The 20505-nt window shown below is 49.7% G+C and overlaps 1 protein-coding gene across 1 annotated transcript in view; it reads right to left on the bottom strand.

Annotated features, from left to right (window-relative positions):
• npas3 (neuronal PAS domain protein 3) overlaps nt 1–7712 on the bottom strand; it is a gene marked incomplete at both ends in the record, with an annotated part of 113286 nt that extends 105574 nt beyond the window's left edge. The window contains one exon of the mRNA XM_084568479.1: nt 7525–7712. Within this exon, the coding sequence (XP_084424605.1) occupies nt 7525–7712 (188 nt within the window). The remainder of the gene's footprint in view (nt 1–7524) is intronic.
• Nucleotides 7713–20505: the final 12793 nt, after the last annotated feature.

Here is a 20505-nt window from a genome sequence, read left to right as displayed (position 1 = left end):
ACACACACACACACACCACACACACACACACACACTCAGGGCTCAGGGCAATCAGGCAGGTGTTCCCACCCGCCTGCCTCCTCTGGTGCAGCTAACCAAGCTCTCCTGCCGGGCTTTAAGAGGCTCTTATCCAGCGGCGGATGAGTTTGATTCATTCTACCGTCGTCCGCTGGTGAGAGCCAATCAGGGTCGATGAGTGATTCCTCCATCACTCACACCTCTCCTGCTCTCCCTTCAGATTCATCCTGCCTTCCCTTCCCCTCCGCCTCTCGTCCATCGTTTCATTCGGCTCCTCAAACACCTCGACCATCATTTCCTGGAGCGCTGCACAGATGCTAGGCTAACGTTCATTAGCATCGGAGTGAAACAGGACGCTTTATAGATTATGGTTACAGTTACAGATGTCCCAGTCGGTCGGTATCAGGCTTCAGCAAGAATGATCTTCAGCAGTTATTTATTTTAGGTCTGACATGAACTAAAACCACGTCCCTGTAGCGTCACAACTTCTCTGTTTAGAGGCGACTAGCGTCAAAGCTGATAGAAGAAGAAGTAGAAGAAGAAGAAGAAGAACATAAAGACGAAGAGGGAGAATAAGAAGCAGAAGAGAAGGAGAAGGAGAAGGAGAAGAAGAAGAAAGATAAAGAACCAGAACCAGAACCAGAACCCTGGTTGTAACCATGAAGGTCGTCCTCTGTTAGTCAGTAACTAGTGTAATGTGGATGTGTGGTGAGATGGTAGTAGTTGATCATCTAAACAGAATCCATGGAGTCCACTCAGTCAAAGGCTGCACCCAAACAACAACAACAAACACTGAACGTTTACAAGAAGAGAAAAGTTTCCTGGAGACAGCGTCAAGGAGAAACATCTTCCAGAGAGGGTTAGGGAGTTTATGGCAGCGTTGGATGACCAGAACATTTCTGGAGTAGAGAACACAAGGTACCAGCTACCCTCTCCACACTACATTAACTTTGACTGAAGATTTATTGGACTGAATCCAGTCCACTCTAGGAGAAGACAAGGAAGACAAGGACAGACTTTAGGAAGACACAGGAGACCAACTCTAGGAGAAGACAAGGAAGACAAGGACAGACTTTAGGAAGACACAGGAGACCAACTCTAGGAGAAGACAAGGAAGACAAGGACAGACTTTAGGAAGACACAGGAGACCAACTCTAGGAGAAGACAAGGAAGACAAGGACAGACTTTAGGAAGACACAGGAGACCAACTCTAGGAGAAGACAAGGAAGACAAGGACAGACTTTAGGAAGCTACAGGAGACCAACTCTAGGAGAAGACAAGGAAGACAAGGACAAACTTTAGGAAGCTACAGGAGACCAACTCTAGGAGAAGACAAGGAGAAGACAAGGAAGACAAGGACAGACTTTAGGAAGCTACAGGAGACCAACTCTAGGACATTTAGGACCAGAGAGGGACTCAGTGTTTAAAGTCAATGTTTTGTTGACCCATCCATCCACCCTCCTCCTCCTCTGTCCATGTTCCTCTCTCTTTGTTTCTTCATCAAATCTGACACCTCCTTTTCTCCTCCTCCTCCTCCATCACTCTTCTCTCCAGAGCTGCTGTATTGTACTGATAGTGGGAGCACTTGTGCATTCGGCTATGAAGTCTGTCTCCCCCCTCCTCCCCTCCCTCTCTCTACCTGGAAATTAATTTGGTCTCCTCCAGATGCCTATCGGCGCTGAAATGCCCCCAGAAATAGATCCACAAACAGCAGCTCAGCCAAAACACTGTTGCTGCCTGACGGCTTTTAGCAGAGGAGCTGCTGGACGGAGGGGGAGGGGAGCAGATGGAGAGATGAACGGATGGATGGACGTAGGAGGGAGTAAACGGAGGGAGCAGGGAGGAGAGGGATGGAGGAGGAGATGAATTAATAGATGGATTACCTACAGATCTGTTCACTTTGCTGCTGCCTAAACAAAGCCTTCGTTTCCCTGAGGTCCTTGAACGCTGCAGCAGCACAGCTCAACCACCGTGGTGCGTTCAAGGACAAAACGGTCAGACCATAAACGGTCGTCTTCGACGCACTTCTTCTTCTTCTCTCTCTCTTTCTGGTGGTCCTCCTACTTATTCTACTCCTTTGTCTATTGGTTCTTATGTCCTCCTCCTCCTCCTCCTCCTCCTTCTACTACCTTTTCTTATTCTTCTTCCTCTTCTTCTCATCCTCCTCTCTATTACCTCCTCCATCTTTCATCTTCCTCCTTCTCTCTCCTCCTCCTCCTCCTCATTGTCCTTCTGATTCTTCTTCCTCTTCGTCTCCTCCTCCTTAACCTCATCTTCCTCCCTATCACCTCCTCCTCCACCGGTTGATGCTCAGGAGTGAACTCGTGGGTCTGACCACATAATTTGAGCCGGTCTCCATGGTAACGGTTGGTCTGTGATCTCAGTGATTGGTCAGGATGGAGGAAACGCCTCAAACAGGAAGTAACTTGTGGAAATTCATCAAAGTTCATTTTTAGGAGCGAGTCAGAGCAGAACCAGGCCGAGCTGAGTCTCGGCGTCCTGCCTCGTCTCGGTGTCCTGCCTCGTCTCAGCGTCTCAGCGTCCTGCCTCGTCTCGGCGTCCTGCCTCGTCTCAGCGCCTCAGCGTCCTGCCTCGTCTCGGTGTCCTGCCTCGTCTCGGTGTCCTGCCTCGTCTCGGTGTCCTGCCTCGTCTCGGTGTCCTGCCTCGTCTCAGCGCCTCGTCTCGCCGTATCGGCGTCCTGCCTCGTCTCGCCGTCTCGGCGTCCTGCCTCGTCTCGCCGTCTCGGCGTCCTGCCTCGTCTCGCCGTATCGGCGTCCTGCCTCGTCTCAGCGTCCTGCCTCGTCTCTTCAGGATGAATTAAAGGACACAACCAAGTGCAGTGTAATTCCAGCTCGGTACGTTTGACCTCTGACCTCTCCGCCTGCTTCCTGCTCTTTAACAGAACACATATGCTAATAAGCGCCTGTTAATCTGCTGCTGGGCTCTGACCTGAACCCCCGCTGTCCTGCGTCCGTCCTCAGTAAACTCATCACCGTCACGTTCTTCACTCTGGATCAGAGTCTCAGCTAAACGCATGAAACCACGTCTATCGTTAACGGCGCCTGACGTTCACATCAGTCTGAATCTACGACGCAGCTCTTCACAGCCACACACTCATCTATATTATTTATTTAATTTAAAAACAGAAACTGGAATTTAATCTGTAAAAACTACAGAATCCACCAGATGCTGCGTCATTTGATAAAACTGTGAAATAACTAAAATAAAGAGACACTGAAGAAATATTAAAGAATTAAACTGGACCAGAGAGAAGTCAGAGAAACTCTGTTTGGAATTAAAATCATCATGAAGTCTGAACAACAGTCACACAAAGAGGATGAAGAGGATGAAGATGATGAAGAGGATGAAGATGATGAAGAGGATGAAGAGGATCAGGGACTTTCCTCATCTCAGAACAAACCGACAATGACAAACTGTTGAAGAGGAATTCTGCAGCGTTTTAGTGGAAAGTTTTGTTTGTGTTTTTAAAAAGGATCTGAAAATGAAACGAGTTCTAAAATAGGACGCGTTCACGTTCCTGACCTGATGAAGACGTTAGAAGCAGCTTCAGACGTTTAGAGCGAATGAAATGAAAACATGAACACACACCTGAGACACGGCAACAAGACGAAGGAAAGGAAAGCTGCAGCAGGTGGAGGCCGAGCATCGAGAGGAGACGTGGATCTGCTCCAACCGTCTTCATCACGGTCTTAAATAATCTCACAGTCAACAGGTGGACACACACACTGACTCTCAACAGGTAGGACGGACAGAGACGCTCCTCCAACACCAGCCACAACACCACACGTCCACCTTAACTCCACCTTAACAACCAGAGTCACTGAGACACCTCTAAGGTCACCACCAGGTGAACCAGAGCACCTGCCTCCTCCTCCTCCTCCTCCTCCTTTTCCTCCTCCAAACTTCACACACACACTGTAGCAGGAGGACTCACACACACACACACACACACACACACATGTCCTCCTCCTCGGAGCGTCAACACACTGCATGGCTTCAATAGCGTGCACGCGCATGTTCGAGTGCGTGCACAGGCACATGAGGAGAGCAGAGGCAGTCAGCCAACCGACCTGTTACCCAGCCACACGCTCCTCTGGAAGCTACCAGCGCTCCTCCTGACGCCTCCAGCCCCAACAATCAGACCCACAGCACCGCGGAGGAGCCGGGGAGGAGCCGGGGAGCCACCGGGAGCCACCGGGGAGCCACCGGGGAGCCGGTTCCCTCCAGCCCCGCATGTGTGCAGCCGTAAACATGCAGTGAGGGAGGAGAAGTGTGTGCAGCAACAAAAAAATAAAAGGTCCAAGCCCCGTTACCGTTCTCTGCGCGTCGGGTCCTGCTGGATGCTCGGCTTGGTGGGCGCCATCTTCCTGCAACAATTATTTTATTCTGACTTTCTGTCCGTCTCTCTCTCTCTCTCTCTCTCTCTCCCTCCCCCTCTCTCTCCTCTCAGGTTTATTTGGACGCGGAGCCGCGGCGGTGCGCAGCGCCCTGACAGCAATGCGTCATGGTCGGTGTGTTAAGACAAAGCCATGTCCGTGTGTGTGAACGTGTGGCTGCGTGTATGTGTGCTGGCTGCGAGCGTGCGCGCCGTGCGTGCGTCCCGTGCTCGTCTCTCTCCGCCGCCGCCGCCGCCGCTCAGGAGAGAGGAGACAACGGGCGGAGGAGGCGAAGGCAGGAGCGGGGCTGCAGCAGCGGCAGCGGCGGCATGCCGAGCGGAGCGGAGCCGGGAGGAGCGAGGAGGAGCCCGGGCTGGATGCCTCTCAGATCCCGCTGGCTCTGCCCTCTCGTCCCCTCAGTGTGTCTCCGTTCGGCTACGGACGGATCTGCGTCCTGAGCTCCGAGGAAGAAAAACAGACAAACAGGCGCGTCAGGTCTTCACATTCTCGCCGCCGCTGCAGCGACTAGATCCCCGATAAAATCCCCGCGGAGGAGCGTCGCTCGGCGGCCAGAGTCTGTGTGTGTCCCCGGAGCATGTTCCCCTCCTCCGGCTGCTGACAGGAAACAAACAGGACAGCACACATCCCCGGGTTCTCTCCAGCCCCGGCGCAACAACGCCGCTCAGATGCAGTTGGAGTCAGTTGGTGTGTGTGTGTGTGTGTGTGTGTGTTATGTATATATATATATATATATATATATATATATATATATATAGTGTGTGTGTGTGCGTGTGTGTGTTTTCTTTTTTTATTTCCCTATCACAGGTTGCACCGCGGGGTTCTTCTCTAAATTTAAACCATCACATAAAAACAGCCCGAGGTGGAGATGGTGACGGAGGAGTGTTGGATGGCTTCCCCCTAAATCTCTCACACACACACACACACACACAGAGAGAGAGACTCGTCGTGTCATAATAAACACATCAAACCAAACGTCTCTCTTTAAATCTCAGGATCTGAGCTCTGACTCTCTCTCCGGTTCCTCGTGTCTCAAAAACCTAAAAGTAAATTTCTCTAATTTCTCTAGAACCTCTCCGCCCCCCGTCCTGCTCACTTTGACTTCAGTCTAGATTTCTGGACCCTAGAATCTATTTTCCTGCAGACTGTGATGTTTGCTCCTCATCCTTCTTTCTTTGTTTCTTCTTATTATTTTATTTCCTTCATTTAAATTCCTCTCTTATTTATTTGATGTATAATTGATGCTAAGCTAACGACCGCGCCGTGTGATTAACCCCGGGGCTGCGGCCCTGGACGCTGAGACGCCTCCCTCCGTCTCCACCAATGACCTGTCAAGGTCAAAGGCATGCTGGGTATTCTCCTCACAAACAGACTCTGCTGCTGCTGTGGTGGGACATAAAGCCTGGGGAGACGGAGCGTGACCCCCGGCCGCCCAGCGTCCCATGATCAACACGTGGAGCTCACACTCCTTTCTCTGGTCGTCTGAGCCCAACGGAGCCGCCGCCGTTTTAGGCTGAGGCCGCGAAACGCCAAAGGTCACAGCTTTGACCCCGTCAGCTCCTTGTCCCGCTCTGGACGCTCGTCTTTAAAACTCCAGAACGTCCCAGAGTCTGGAGCCGAGCGTGAGCCGAGCGTGAGCCGAGCGTGAGCCGAGCGTGAGCCGAGCGTGAGCCGAGCGTGAGCCGAGGCGACGGCCGCTCTCCTCTGACTTTTAGATTTCAGAGCGGAGCGGCGTCCTGGCTCTGCTTAATGAGAGCAGTCAAACGGAGGCGACGTGGATAATGGAGCGTAATGTATAAACATATTAGCTCCCAGCTGTTTGTTGGGGGAAACGTTATGTATGGAGGCAGGGAGGGGGGCAGGGAGGGGGCCGGGACCAGCCTCTGCTCCACAAATAATAAGAAATCCATCCTGGGTGAAGTTAACCTTTCCAGGCTCACCGAGGGTCGGGCCGGCCGGTCCCTCAGCGCTGGTCCGGGGGCCTCTGGGGGCCTCTGAGGAGCTCCACCGGGTCCCCAGCAGCCGGAGAATGACGTGGTTAAATTCCAGAAGAAATGATCCGAGAATGTGTCACAGACGTCCCGTCCCTGAAATCCTCCCTGTGTGTGTGTGTGTGTGTGTGTGTGTGTGTGGTGGTGGGGGGGGGCTCTGGGGGCCTGTGTGTGCCCAGAAGGCTCCTTTAAATAACAATAGGGCCCTTATTCACCTCCTATTTGTTGCTTTAGAGGCCGAGACGCTCTCAGTGCTCCGAGAGGCCCCGGCTCTGATTTATGTCCCGTTCGCTCCCAACAGCTTTTACACTTTACACTCACTACGGCAAAAAGAGAGAGCCCCCCCACTGCCCCCCCACTGCCCCCCACGGCTCCAGATGATTAGAAAAAAACAACCCCACTGAGTGGCCGGACAGGAGGGAGGGGGGGCAGTTATTTACCTCAGAGAGGATGGAAATAAGGAAATAAAGGGGACGGATGAAGACCGGACCAGAGGAGCCGCGGCTGGAAAACACTCAACACCTCAACGCCTCCGTCCGTCTCTGATAAAGATGTTTCTGTACAATTAGATAATAAAACATCAAACTGGGTTTACTAGTGAATTATTTCAATTCTCTATTTCTGCCTCAGACTCACTGAAAGCCCTCCGTCTCCCCCGTCTCTCCCCCGTCTCTCCCCGTATTTGTCTTTTTAAAAATGATCCCAAATCAAACTGAACACTGACTTTAAATCTTCTTTCGTCTTTAAAGTCACAATATTTTCCTCCAAAATTAGAAAAGAAAAAATAAATCAAATGACAGAGGACAGGACAAATATCTGGGACATTTATGTGACCAGTAAAACCGTCCCGGTCCAGACCTGCAGCGGGACCGGGTGTAGCTGGGTGTAGCTGGGTGTAGCTGTATTCTGTGTGTTCTGGGGTTCAGGCTGATGCCTCTAAAAAGATGTCCACTGAGTTAGAGACGCCAACTGGACACAGACATGTCCCCTGGACACGGACATGTCCCCTGGACACCTGTGATGCTCCTCTAACAGATTAGACTCTTTCTAAACGGGGTCGGAGTCAGAGCTCTACAGGTCGCCCTGCTCCCCCCTCATACCTCTGCTGGTAGGCTGCGATGCCCTGCACGCTCTGCGGGGTCCCGTTGGTGGCTCCGGGTACCCGACCCACCGGGGGTCCGGTCACCATCCCGCCGCCTCCTCCGCCGCCTCCTCCGCCTCCAGCCCCGGCTCCTCCGGCCGCCGAGGCCGTCACCTGGACGCTGAAATCCGGGAAGATCCTGATCATGGTCCCGGCTCCTCCGCTGCGCTCCCGCGTCTGGTTCTAACGAAGCACCTGCTCCGGTGCTGCCTCCCCACACGGACCAGTTCCTGGGACGACCCGGGTCAGGGGTAGTACTGAGTGAGCGGTGAAAGACAAAGCTTCTTTTTCTTTCTTTGCTTCTTCTTTTCTTGTCTAACCCTCGGACGGAACTCTCCGGTTCATGGTCCCGGTGCGCAGCGACACATCGACGGAGCAGTGATCTGATCCCGGGGAGGAGGTGTCACACAGCTCTCTCCTCCTTTCTCCTCCTTTCTCCTCCTCTCGGATCTATCCTTCACAGATAACCCCCGCGCTGCTCCGGATCATGGTCCCCGTGTCTCTCCTCCTCTGTCCTCCTCTGTCCTCCTGTCCTCCCGCTCTACAGATCGATGGACCGCGGCTCAGCTCTCGTGTGTCGGGGCACGAGCTCCGGACTCTCCGCCGCCGGTTCACCCTCCGACCAAAGGCATGCCGTCCTCCGCCGTCCTCCGCCGTCCTCTCCCCTCTGCTCCGCCTGGAGTGTGCCGGTGTGTCGGTGGGTGTGGGGGGAGCAGAGCAGCCAGTCAGTCAGTGAGGAGGCTCAGAGATGACACTGGAGAGATACAGCAGCGGAGAGGAGGAGGAGGAGGAGGAGGAGGAGGTGTGTGTGTCGGTATGCCGGTGAGTGGCTGCGTGTGTGCGCGCGGCGGTGCGCGTGTGTGTCTCTGGTCCACGGGGGGGGGGGGGGGGGGTGTCCTCTGTCTCTTTGATTGTCAGACTCTTGTTTTTAATGTTTTTATTTCTTCAACTGAATCATTTCCTTCAAACTTTCATCAAGTAGAAACAGAAGATTCAGACCTGATCAACTACCTCCCTACCTCCCCCCTACCTCCCCCCGTTCCTCCCTCTCCATGAGACGCCGTGGAGGAGTGTTGTCCTCGTGCCGTGGAGGTGGAGGTGGACACGGGTGGGCTGTGTTTGTCTTGTGTCACGGTGACTGGAGTCTCTCCTCTCTCCTCTCTCCTCCTCTCTGGAGCTCCGTGTGTGATCAGACTCCAGAATAAAGTGGTTTTCAGAGGCACTCCCTCTCCTCCCTCTGTCTCCTCCCCCTCTCTCTCTCTCTCTCTCTCTCTCACACACACTCAGCTCATACTCACATCAGGCTTTAACAGCTGCTTCTGTCCATCACTGTTAATGTTAATGTGTGAAGGAGCAGAGAGGAGGTCGGGGCGGATGGATGGGCCAACAAAACACAGAAGCTGTTGGACTCCTGTCAAAGTAGTAGAGTCTGGATCAGAACCATGAACAGCTGGATGGAAAGACTCTCTGTTGAGTAGGTGGTCTTTAATGTGACCCAGACCACCTCCACATGTGGACTGACACCAGATCAGTGTTCACACCTGGACCTGTTTAACCTGGACTCTAGAGACCAGATCAGTGTTCACACCTGGACTCTAAGGACATGTGTTAATGTGGGGGTGTGGCAGAGAGGAGGTCTGGGTGGATGGGTGGGTTGATAAACCACTACCCCAGGCTCCATCGTGTGGATCTCCTCCAGCCGTTCTTTAACATCTGATCTGATCATCATGATGGCTCCTTCTTAACAATGTGTTTTGGCTCCGCCTTCTTTCTGAGGATGAACATCAAACCCCAGACCGACTCTGGACATTTTACCGCTCAGCTCCTCCTCACTGAGTCAGTATTTCACCGTCCTCTGGAGCCCATGCTGGACGTCCTCCTCCTCCTCCTCCTCCTCCTCCTCCTCCTCCTCCTCGTCCTCCTCGTCTCTCAGAGAGCCTCTAATAACCCCCGGCTCTCGTCTGTCCTCTGAAACAAAGCGGCGCGCTAATAAAACGTCCCAATTGAGCTGATTAAATACCAATAAAAACACCCAGCTCTCCACTCGGCCGGCCTCAGGTCTAAATTGGATCGGCGCTCTAACCGGAGGCTCTAATGAAAACCACCACTGAACCCGGCCTCGCTCGCCCTCCATACAGTCTAACTCTCTCTCTCTGTGTAATGAAATGAAATGAATTGGACTGGAGGCTTCAGGGAGACATGCAGGACCGCCTTATAGCATTAGGACTGAACAGGAGGATCACATGACCACCAACCCTCTGACATAATATGCATTCACCTCTGCAGAGTGTGTGTGTGTGTGTGTGTGTGTGTGTGTGTGTGTGTGTGCGCGTGCGTGTGTGTGTGTGTGTGTGTGTTAGTGAGCTGTGACCAGGTAAAGTACAGCAGACAGAATCAGGACAGTCAACCTGCTGTTATCCCTCAGGACCACACAATCACACACACACACACACACTGTGTTCCGGCAGCGATATAACACACACTCTCTGTCGTGGTGCGTTCAGGTGCATCAGGAGTTTCTGACCCGATTCAGATTTTTTAAAAACAAAGAAAAAGATGAAACAAAGTGATCTGGACTGGAAGACGTTGAGCTCTAAGTGTCTGGTGGAGAGTTTAGGGTCTTATCACCTGGAGGTCACATGACTGGAGTCTGGTAAAGACCTGATACTCACCTGGACCTGGACCTGGAGGAACCTGGAGGAACCTGGAGGAACCTGGAGGAACCTGTCCTGGTTCTGTCTCCAGTCAGAGGTTCTCTGATGATCCGTTAATGTCCAGAGAACCTTGTCGTGGACAGATGTTCAGACTGATGTCAGATTATATCTCAGTTCATCTTTCAAACATTCTGTCTTCTCTGGATTAAATGTGGACGTTGTTGTCCTCTAAAGAGCGTCCTCTGTCCTTCAGCTGGAGGCTTGTGGACAACTGAATCATGGTGAAACGTCTTCTAGAAACTAAACAAGTCCAGTTGTCTTGGGTTCAGCTCTGGTTCCTGGATGAATCCTGACTGAGAATGATCCGTGCTTTTATTTATTTTATTTATTTTTAATGTTTTTAGATTATTAATCTGTTCTGTTATTGTGTCCTCTAAAGTTAATCTCAGTCTTCATGTTGATTCTCCTGGTCCAGGTCTCTCTGGTCCAGGAAGTAGTCTCCATGGTGACCACTGGTCCAGGTCTCTCTGGTCCAGGTCTCTCTGGTCCAGGTCTCTGAGGTCCAGGTCTCTCTGGTCCAGGAAGTAGTCTCCATGGTGACCACTGGTCCAGGTCTCTGCGGTGCAGGTCTCTCTGGTCCAGGTCTCTCTGGTCCAGGTCTCTCTGGTCCAGGAAGTAGTCTCCATGGTGACCACTGGTCCAGGTCTCTGTGGTCCAGGTCTCTGTGGTCCAGGTCTCTCTGGTCCAGGTCTCTCTGGTCCAGGTCTCTCTGGTCCAGGTCTCTGTGGTCCAGGTCTCTCTGGTCCAGGTCTGGATCAGTGTGTTCACTAAATAAACCTGGTTCCACAGATGAACAGATAAAAACAAAAGAACACATAATCTGAATTCTTCCTGATGCTAAATAAATAAACTGGACGCTGGGGTCCTGTCCGTCCATCGTCTCTCATCCGTCTCCTCTGAGGACGTTGATCAGATTCATCCAGCTCCAGCTTTAAACACACGTCTCATCCACATTCAGTCGGCCTCCGTCTCTTTCTCTGATTTGCTGTAAAACACAACAGAAGTCAATAATTCCCCGTCATGTCTCTTAAATCCGTTTTGGAGGCAGCCCGTCGTCTCTGCAGACACGCGTGTCTTTCTATTAAGCCGACCATCGGTCCGTTAAAGATCACATCTCTCTGGATCCTCAGTGACAGACAGTGAAATCTGATTTATTCTCTTCTAAAGATCTGAAGCTTCTGTTTAAAACAACTGATGATTGATGAGAGAGACTCTGTCACATTCAGCTCATTACCAGCCTCTCCCTCCTCCTGCAGCACATGTTCTCTGCTCTAGATGTTTAATCTGGAGATTTGTCTGGTTTACATCAGCTCAGGTTACAGTTATAGAATGAAGACGCTCTTAAAGCTGAGGCTTAGTTTGATTTTATTAATCTGACACTGGAGGAGGCTTTGTAGGAACATTTTACGTCGTCTACGTTCAGAGGCTCAGAAGTTGTTGTGCAGATGTGGGATGATGTGATGTAAAACACCAGATCAGCTCCAGACCAGTTCTAGATCAGCTCCAGACCAGTTCCAGATCAGCTCCAGACCAGTTCTAGATCAGCTCCAGATCACTGGACGGATCAAACTCAGATGAACCAGAACGACGGGAAGAAGAGAGAACACCTGCTGAGGAGACTGATGTCCATCTGTCCATCTGTCCACTGTGACCAGGAGGACAGAGACTCTTCACATAAACTCTTAATAAATCTGGAGCTCAGCTTCTCACCAACATCTCTAAACATTATCCTCCTCTCCTCTGAACATAACCCTAACTGTTTCAACGACAGAAAAGTTATTTATTAGAAAACTAGAGGAACAGAATTTTGTTCAGGACACGACTCAGAATAATTTATCATGAAGCTGCTGAGGTCTGATGCAGGAGGACGCCTCCATCCTGGATCCTCTGGTCATTATTTATTGCTTCAGTAATATTTATGTTCTCTACACACACGTCTCAGGTATTTGACTCGTTTCTATTTGTTTTCTTAAAATCAATCCTAAAATACAAACTGAAAACACTCGCACAGTTTCCTCTGGTGTTTTAGAATCGTTGTGTTGAAAGGGTTTGAAAAAGCAGATTCTTAGAAAGTGTTAAAACTTGACAGACTCGTCCAGGAACAGGTCAGAGGTTAAAGGTCAGAGGTCAGAGGTCAGAGTTTGTTATTGTTCATGATGTGTCTGATGAACGTCTGCAGGACGAACCCTGACGTCAGGCTGCAGACCAGAAAGAGTCAAAGTTAACAACTGATCGTCTTAGAAACGTGTTTCATGGTCAACGTCTCTCAGAGATCAGAGCAACGCTGCAGGTTGCTGCCTCAGTCACATGTTCTATCATCAACACAGCAACAGGAAACACTTTACTCTTCATCACTAACATCAGCTCATACAGACGTCTGATCTGGGCTTCATTAGATGTTACGGTTCCTCAGACACGTTCATCAACAGGCCCTGCTTCAACAACAGCAACAATGACAACAGCATCAACAGCAACAGCAACAATGACAACAGCAACAGCAGCAACAGCAACAACAGCAGCAACAACAGCAGCAATGACAACAACAACAGCAGCAACAACAGCAACAACAGCAACAACAGCAACAACAGCAGCAACAGCAACAACAGCAGCAACAGCAACAGCAACAGCAGCAACAGCATCAACAGCAACAACAGCATCAACAACAGCAACAACAGCAACAGCAGCAACAGCAACCCTGCTAAGCCCCACATATGTCCCCCCCCCCCCCCAAACACAGTGAGGAGAACCTTGTGAACATGTGATGATGAAGCCTTTCACTGACAGACAGGAAGTCTGTTCGGCCAATCAGAGGGGCCGATGCCAGCCGCCCACTCAGCAGCTCCACCTCTCTGAACTGTAATCTGACTAATAACACCACCTTCTTAATATTTCCCCTCTCCCCGTGTTGATGGATGGGGTCAGGCTGCGGGGTCAGAGGTCAGAGCCGAGCCGAGGCGCTCTGCTCCGCCGCCGTAATGGGAGCTGAAATATTAGCGCTAAACGCCGCCGCCACCGCCAGATGATGAATTAACTGCTGGGAGGAATTACAGACGCACAGATCTGAAGACGGACGTCAGAAGTTTCCTCTGGCTGTCGTCTGAACACCTCCACATGGAAATGATTGATAATGAGTGACGCTAACCCCCCCCCCCCCCCCCCCACACACACACACACACACACTCAGCCCTTCCTGTTAATGCTAATGATTGATCAGGGTCTCTGGCTCCATCACTGCTTTTATTTATTCAGCCGTTCTCAGCGACTCTTGGCCTCATCACGTATCAGATGGTTTTAGAAACGACGGATGAGAAAATGGAACCAGATAAAACTGAGTTCATATCAGGACTCATCAGCTTCACGTTAATGAAGACGCTGCCAGAGGACGGACGCTAGCTGAGGGCCACACCATCAGTACTAGTAGTACTAGTACTACTACTAGTAGTAGTAGTATTATTAAACTATTTATAAATCAGAAGAATCTGAATCAAGATGACCAGTCTCATCGTTCAATAAAAGAATTTATGAAGAGACAGAGATGTTGAAGAGGAGGACGAGAAAAACAACAAGATGGAGGAGGAGGAGGAGGAGTAGAAGTATCTCCTCCTCCTCCTCCTCCTCCTCCTCCTCCAGTTAACTCATGTCCAAACACAGAACTAGACTCAGTAAAGACCAGACTTAATTTAGAACTAGAACGAACAATAGAAACCTGATTAAATGTTTAGACAGGAACCAGTTCACATGATCCCAGAGTCAAACCTTAACCTGGTCTGGTCTTAACCTGGTCTGGTCTTACCTGGTCTGGTCTTTACCTGGTCTGGTCTTACCTGGTCACATGTGCTGAGTCAATCCGTCCATCTGAGGTGAAACCAGACGACGAGGTTCAGTCTGAGACTCAGAGAGAAGAAAGCTGGAAATAAAATCCTCTGTGTGTTTGTTTGAGCCTCTCTCTCTCTCTCTCTGCTCCTCCATGTGTTCAGGTGTCACTTCCTGGTCAGGTGAGTGTGGGCGGAGTCAGCTGTAAAACTTAAAGAGAATCAGGCCTGACTGAGGATGATGAGCTCTACTCTGAGCAGCTGCTGCATTCAGGGAAGCTCAGACATTTCAGACTCTTTATTGACGTCTGGTTGAATCAGATGATTTTTACGACCAACAATTTTGCTCTGAACAAAACAGTTTAATAGAAACAGTTAGAATCTGGAGCTAAATCAGTTTAAACTAACTTCTTGTTTGTCCTGAAAGTGTAATCAGTGCTCCTCCTGCTCCTCCTTCTCCTCCTGCTCCTCCTGCTCCTCCTGCTCCTCCTTCTCCACCTGCTCCTCCCGCTCCTCCTGCTTCTCCTGCTCCTCCTGCTCCTCCTGCTCCTCCTGTCAGACCAGGAGGAGACGCCGTGTTTGACTCCCTGTGGTGTGTTAGTGTTGCTGTGCAGCACGTGGAGCCGTCGATGCATCACTCTGATGGCAGAGAACAAACCTTGATGACTGCAGCGTCTTCTCTCTGCTCCCTAATGTGGGATCAGCTTAGAAGAGAATCTGTTTCCAATCTATCCTTCCATTTTCTCCCCCCGTCCTCAGACTAAAGTACATTATGGTGCAGCTGATGATGAAGGGACGGCTCCGCTCATCAGGGACGAGAGCAGAGGAAAATGAAGGAGGGATTGTTGAGGCTTTGTGCTGCTCTGGAGGAAGATCATTACAGCGTGAAGTCAACGAGGTGCTTTACTCTGGACGTGGATGTGTCGGACTCCTGCAACAAGACAAACCGTTGGAGAACAAACTTTCAGTTCATCGTCTGCAGCTTCACGTGTTCTACTCATCCAGCTGCATCTGATCAGAACCTCAACCAACTTATGATGCTTCAACAAGAACCAAAACAAAACCTTTCTGTAGGAAAAAGATAAATATTAATTAGAGCTGGATCATAGAGCAGAGCAGCTCTGAGAACATACAGGAACCAGGAGGAACCAGGAGGAACCAAGAGGAACCAGGAGGAACCAAGAGGAACCAGGAGGAACCTAGAGAAACCAGGAGGAACCAGGAGGAACCAAGAGGAACCAGGAGGAACCAAGAGGAACCAAGAGAAAACCAGGAGGAACCAGGAGGAACCAGGAGGAACCTAGAGGAACCAGGAGGAACCAGGAGGAACCAGGACCACTGGTTAGATTCTTTATTGTTGACACATTGACACTCCAGCTGACTGTCCTTGTCCTTTATATGTTTATCTGGATCCTGCTGCCTCTGGTGGAGAAGATCTGTGTTTGACTGGACTCCGAGGACGTCTCTAACTTCTGCAGAAGAACTGATTTAATGGACACCTGTCACTGTAGGACGCATGGAGGGGTCAGCTGTTGGTCGGTCCAGTCAGCTGACTCCTTCCAGCTGTTGGTCGGTCCAATCAGCTGACTCCTTCCAGCTGTTGGTCGGTCCAATCAGCTGACTCCTTCCAGCTGTTGGTCGGTCCAATCAGCTGACTCCTTCCAGCTGTTGGTCGGTCCAGTCAGCTGACTCCTTCCAGCTGTTGGTCGGTCCAGTCAGCTGACTCCTTCCAGCTGTTGGTCGGTCCAGTCAGCTGACTCCTTCCAGCTGTTGGTCGGTCCAATCAGCTGACTCCTTCCAGCTGTTGGTCGGTCCAATCAGCTGACTCCTCAGTGTTTTAAACCTTTTTAAGAATCCGTCCTCCTGCGTTTCATCCTCTTTTCTTCTTGTCCCAGTGAGGGGGGGTGGGGGGGTAGGGGGGGTAATTTGAGCGCTCTGTCTGTTTGATGTTCAGTAATCACATGTGATCTTTTCGACAGGGAGCCGGTCGTCTCGTTAATTTGACCCCCCCGCCGCCCTCCCCTCCGATCAGGCCGCTGCCTGAAGAGTAATTGCGCCGCCACCATGCTTCGATGCGCTCGACCTTTACGACCTTAAAAAGCCGTTTCCATTTTTCTGACCACAAAAAAAGAACATATCTTGTTAATTGCAAAAAGGCAAATACCCCCGACCCCCCCCCCACCCGCTCCCCCAGCTCCTATTTGATTTCCCTTTGAAGGCAAAATGCTGAAAAGCATTTCCATTTTCATTCATCAATGTTTATCAGTCATCTGAAGGCCCCTTCAACCACAATCAGCGTCACAGCCCCGCGGGGGGGGGGCAACAATGAGAGACCATCAACAATCGCAGGAAGCAATTTGGTCTAATGTGGAGTGTGTTTTGTTTTTTTAATCTGCTCTGAAAGACAGAAGGAAGTGTCAGAGTACAGGAGGCTGCCAGGGGCCACTGAGCCAGGCACTCAACCTGGACCAGGTATGGAGGTGGGAGGGAGGGAAGGAAGGAGGTCACATGTGTCCCAGACCACCTCCACATGTAGACTGACACCTGGTCAGTGTTCACACCTGGACCTGTTTAACCTGGACTCTAGAGACCAGATCAGTGTTCACACCTGGACACCAGAGACCAGGGTTGACACCAGAATCATATTCATGCTCCATTTGTTCCAAACTCTTCACCAAACTCAAAGCTTTGTTTCAGGTCTGAAGGACGTTCATCTGTGCTGCATTCAGCAGAAGTAAGCACATCATCATCATCTTCATCATTATCATCATCATCATCATCATCATCATCATTTTCCTGTTTCACTAACTGACCTGCTCCTGATGAACTAAACATTATTTAGCACTCAGTAATATTCCCACAGTGTTTGTGTTTATCATCACATCCAATCACCTTCCTCACATTTCAATCGAGCTTCGTCTCTTGAAACTTTCCGCCAGGCGTCTGAGCGCTCGCCGTCGGGACAGCAGGTCTGATTAAGGGCAGCGCGTGAATCTCTGGAAGATGAAAAAGATGTTAATGATGCTTTTGTGATGATTGGGGCCCTGACACGTTGACGCTGCTGTCACAAGAAAACAACACAGACCCAGTCTCCTCATTATAATAGTTTACTCTTAACAGCCAATAGAAACCTGTTATTGTCAGGAAGCACGCAGCAGAATATCTAAACCAACTCATCCACTCTTCACTCTCTATCGTCTTTAAACTTTAGTAGTTTTATTTTTTTATTACTTTTTATCAAAACATGTTGAAGTCCTTGCCTCCTAGCTAACAGTAGCTCCTCCTAGCCTCTTAGCTAACAGTACCTCCTCCTAGCCTCTTAGCTAACAGTAGCTCCTCCTAGCCTCTTAGCTAACAGTAGCTCCTCCTAGCCTTCTAGCTAATAGTAGCTCCTCCTAGCCTTCTAGCTAACAGTAGCTCCTCCTCGCCTTCTAGCTAACAGTAGCTCCTCCTCGCCTTCTAGCTAATGGTAGCTCCTCCTAGCCTCCTAGCTAACAGTAGCTCCTCCTCGCCTTCTAGCTAATAGTAGCTCCTCCTAGCCTCCCAGCTAACAGTAGCTCCTCCTCGCCTCCTAGCTAATAGTAGCTCCTCCTAGCCTCCCAGCTAATAGTAGCTCCTCCTCGCCTTCTAGCTAATAGTAGCTCCTCCTAGCCTCCCAGCTAATAGTAGCTCCTCCTCGCCTCCTAGCTAACAGTAGCTCCTCCTAGCCTCCCAGCTAACAGTAGCTCCTCCTAGCCTCCTAGCTAACAGTAGCTCCTCCTAGCGTCCCAGCTAACAGTAGCTCCTCCTAGCGTCCCAGCTAACAGTAGCTCCTCCTAGCCTTCTAGCTAACAGTAGCTCCTCCTAGCCTCCCAGCTAACAGTCGCTCCTTCTAGCCTCCTAGCTAACAGTAGCTCCTTCTAGCCTCCCAGCTAACAGTAGCTCCTTCTAGCCTTCTAGCTAACAGTCGCTCCTCCTGTTTCCTCTTTTGAATTCAAATCCAAACAACAAAGAACAAAATGACTTTTGTCTGTATTTGGTTTTTCCAATAAATTAAGTTTATTTCTTTTGAACAGCTGGATTTTACATAGTCGTCAGCAGGAACCATGCAGTCAAGCTCTTTATGGTGATACTAATAATAAAGATATTAAACATCACAGATCACGTACAGAGAAAAACACAAACACCAAGCATTCCTCCCTCCGTGGTTTGCACCAAGGTTTTACACCTTTACATATGTACACAAGCTCCACATCAACCTGGCTTTGCTTTTTATTTTATTATCATGTTGCATGTTCTCTACCTGGGGAAGCAGTGCTTTTAATTGAAAAAAAGGTGGAGGAGTAATAGTAGAGCAAGGCACACATTTATATTTTAAAGATTTCAAACCCTATATTGTCCTAGACACACACACACACAAACACCTGTCCCGGCGTTGACCCTAAACCCGGCGTCACCACTGCTCATCACCTCTGGAGCGTTCTAGTAAATAACCAAGAGAACGATACGTCAGGATTAATACAACACACTCATCAAACCTCAACGTCTACACAACACTTCAGCTTTCGCCCGCTTTGGTCGTGTTGCATAGATTAAATACCGTTTAGTTTTTACTTTTGGACGCCTGGTTCAACACGTCGTCTGCAGACGATGCTGCCGGCAATGAGGGGGAAACGTTTCACTTCAGCAGCAGATACATCCGACGCTTTTCAAGATCTATCAGAACCTAAAAGCAACGGACGGCAGGTAGCAACGCAACCTGAAGGCTAGCAGAGTCAACACAGTCCTGTCCACTTAGAGATTACTATAAACTGAGAATGAATGGATGAATTCACGAGTCAAACATGTGCTTCCAAAAATGAAATATTAATTTAACTACATCATCATCATCATCATCATCATCATCATCACAACTTCCTCCCTGAAAACTGAACACGTTCATGTTATAACTGTTTTACTCAAACACCAAGAAGCTGCACTTGAATGACAAAGAAATAACTTCTAGGCTACTATTAGCTAGCCTCCCAGCTAACAGTAGCTCCATCTAGCTTCCTAGCCTCCCAGCTAACAGTAGCTCTTCTTTCCTTCTTAGCCTCTTGTAGCTCTTCTTAGCTTCCTAGCCTCACGGCTAATAGTAGCTTCCCCTAGCTAATAGAACGTCATCTTAGCTTCCTACCCTCCCAGCTAATAATTGCTCTTCCTAGCTTCTTAGCCCCCTAACTTACAGTAGCTCTTCCTAGCTTCCCAGCTAATAGTTGCTCTTCCAAACTTCCTAGCCTCACAGCTAATAGTAGCTTCTCCTAGCTAATAGTACCACTTACTAGCTTCCTACTTTCCCAACGAACAATAGCTCTTCCTAGCTTTTTAGCCCCTAACTTACAGTAGCTATTTCTAGCCTCCCAGCTAACAGTAGCTCTTCCTAGCTTTCAAGCTAATAGTAGCTCCTGCTAGCTTCCTAGCCTCCCAGCTAACAGTAGCTCTTCCCAGCTGCTTGTTGTTGGCCGTAGTCTTTGTGGTGCGTTCAGGTGCAGCTTTTTGGACCAGGAGACGTTTGTTGACGGTTGTTATTTGACGTATATTTAATAAATTGTTGTTTTTAGTTTATTGGAGCCTTTATAGATTTATGATGTGGACGTTACAGTTTGTTATAGAAGACGTGACCACGGTGACATCCAGGTGTTATTTTAGGGAACAACATGCGACTTGTGCCACGTCACCGTGGTTTACTGTTGTGTGTAGTTCAGTGTCAGATGTTCAGACGGCGTCATGGAGCCCGGTTAAAGACACCATGTGGACCCAGGACCCGTCTGATACTCGTCAGAATGGAGGTGAGTTAACAATGAATTAAGGTTCTCTGTGAAACTGCCCCCTAGTGGTCTACAGGGGCATCATGCAGCTTTAATCACTACACAGTCGTCTAAACTTAGTCCTAAAGCTACGGCTTCAGCTACGTTCATGTCAGAAACATGTAAACCAGGAACATTTAGATGATGACTGAACAGTTTTCTGTAAATGAATTCTTCTGCTGCTGATCTGTTGGTGCTTCAGTATAAACTCATAGTAAATGATTTCAGGAGGAACTTGTCTGTGTGGAGGCAGCAGAACTCATCCTGTCATCAGTCGTCTCATTTCATCGTATTTATCTGAACTGTGGAGCAGACTAAAGCTTGAACATGATGAAGATGAGTTTGTCTTCATTTAAAGTGTCCCAGGTCCCTCTCGTCTCTGTCACCTTGAAACTGTCTCATTTCATTTTGAATCTTCTTTGTCTGTCTGTCTTCATTTCTTTAAATCCCGTATCCTGTCCTCAGTCACTCTGAAGGAGCGGGTCAGTTTTTCAGTCCAGTGTTTGGTGGTGGATCAGATACATGAAGGCTCCGGAGGAAGAGGTGGACTCAGCGATGGACGGAGGACGGAGGACGGAGGACTCCCTCC

This window comes from Chelon labrosus, assembly GCF_963514085.1.
Source record: "Chelon labrosus genome assembly, chromosome: 20".
In the NCBI taxonomy this organism is placed as follows: domain Eukaryota; kingdom Metazoa; phylum Chordata; class Actinopteri; order Mugiliformes; family Mugilidae; genus Chelon; species Chelon labrosus.
The sequence above is the reverse complement of the archived record's forward strand: the minus strand, read 5'-3'. Positions and strand labels throughout refer to the sequence as shown.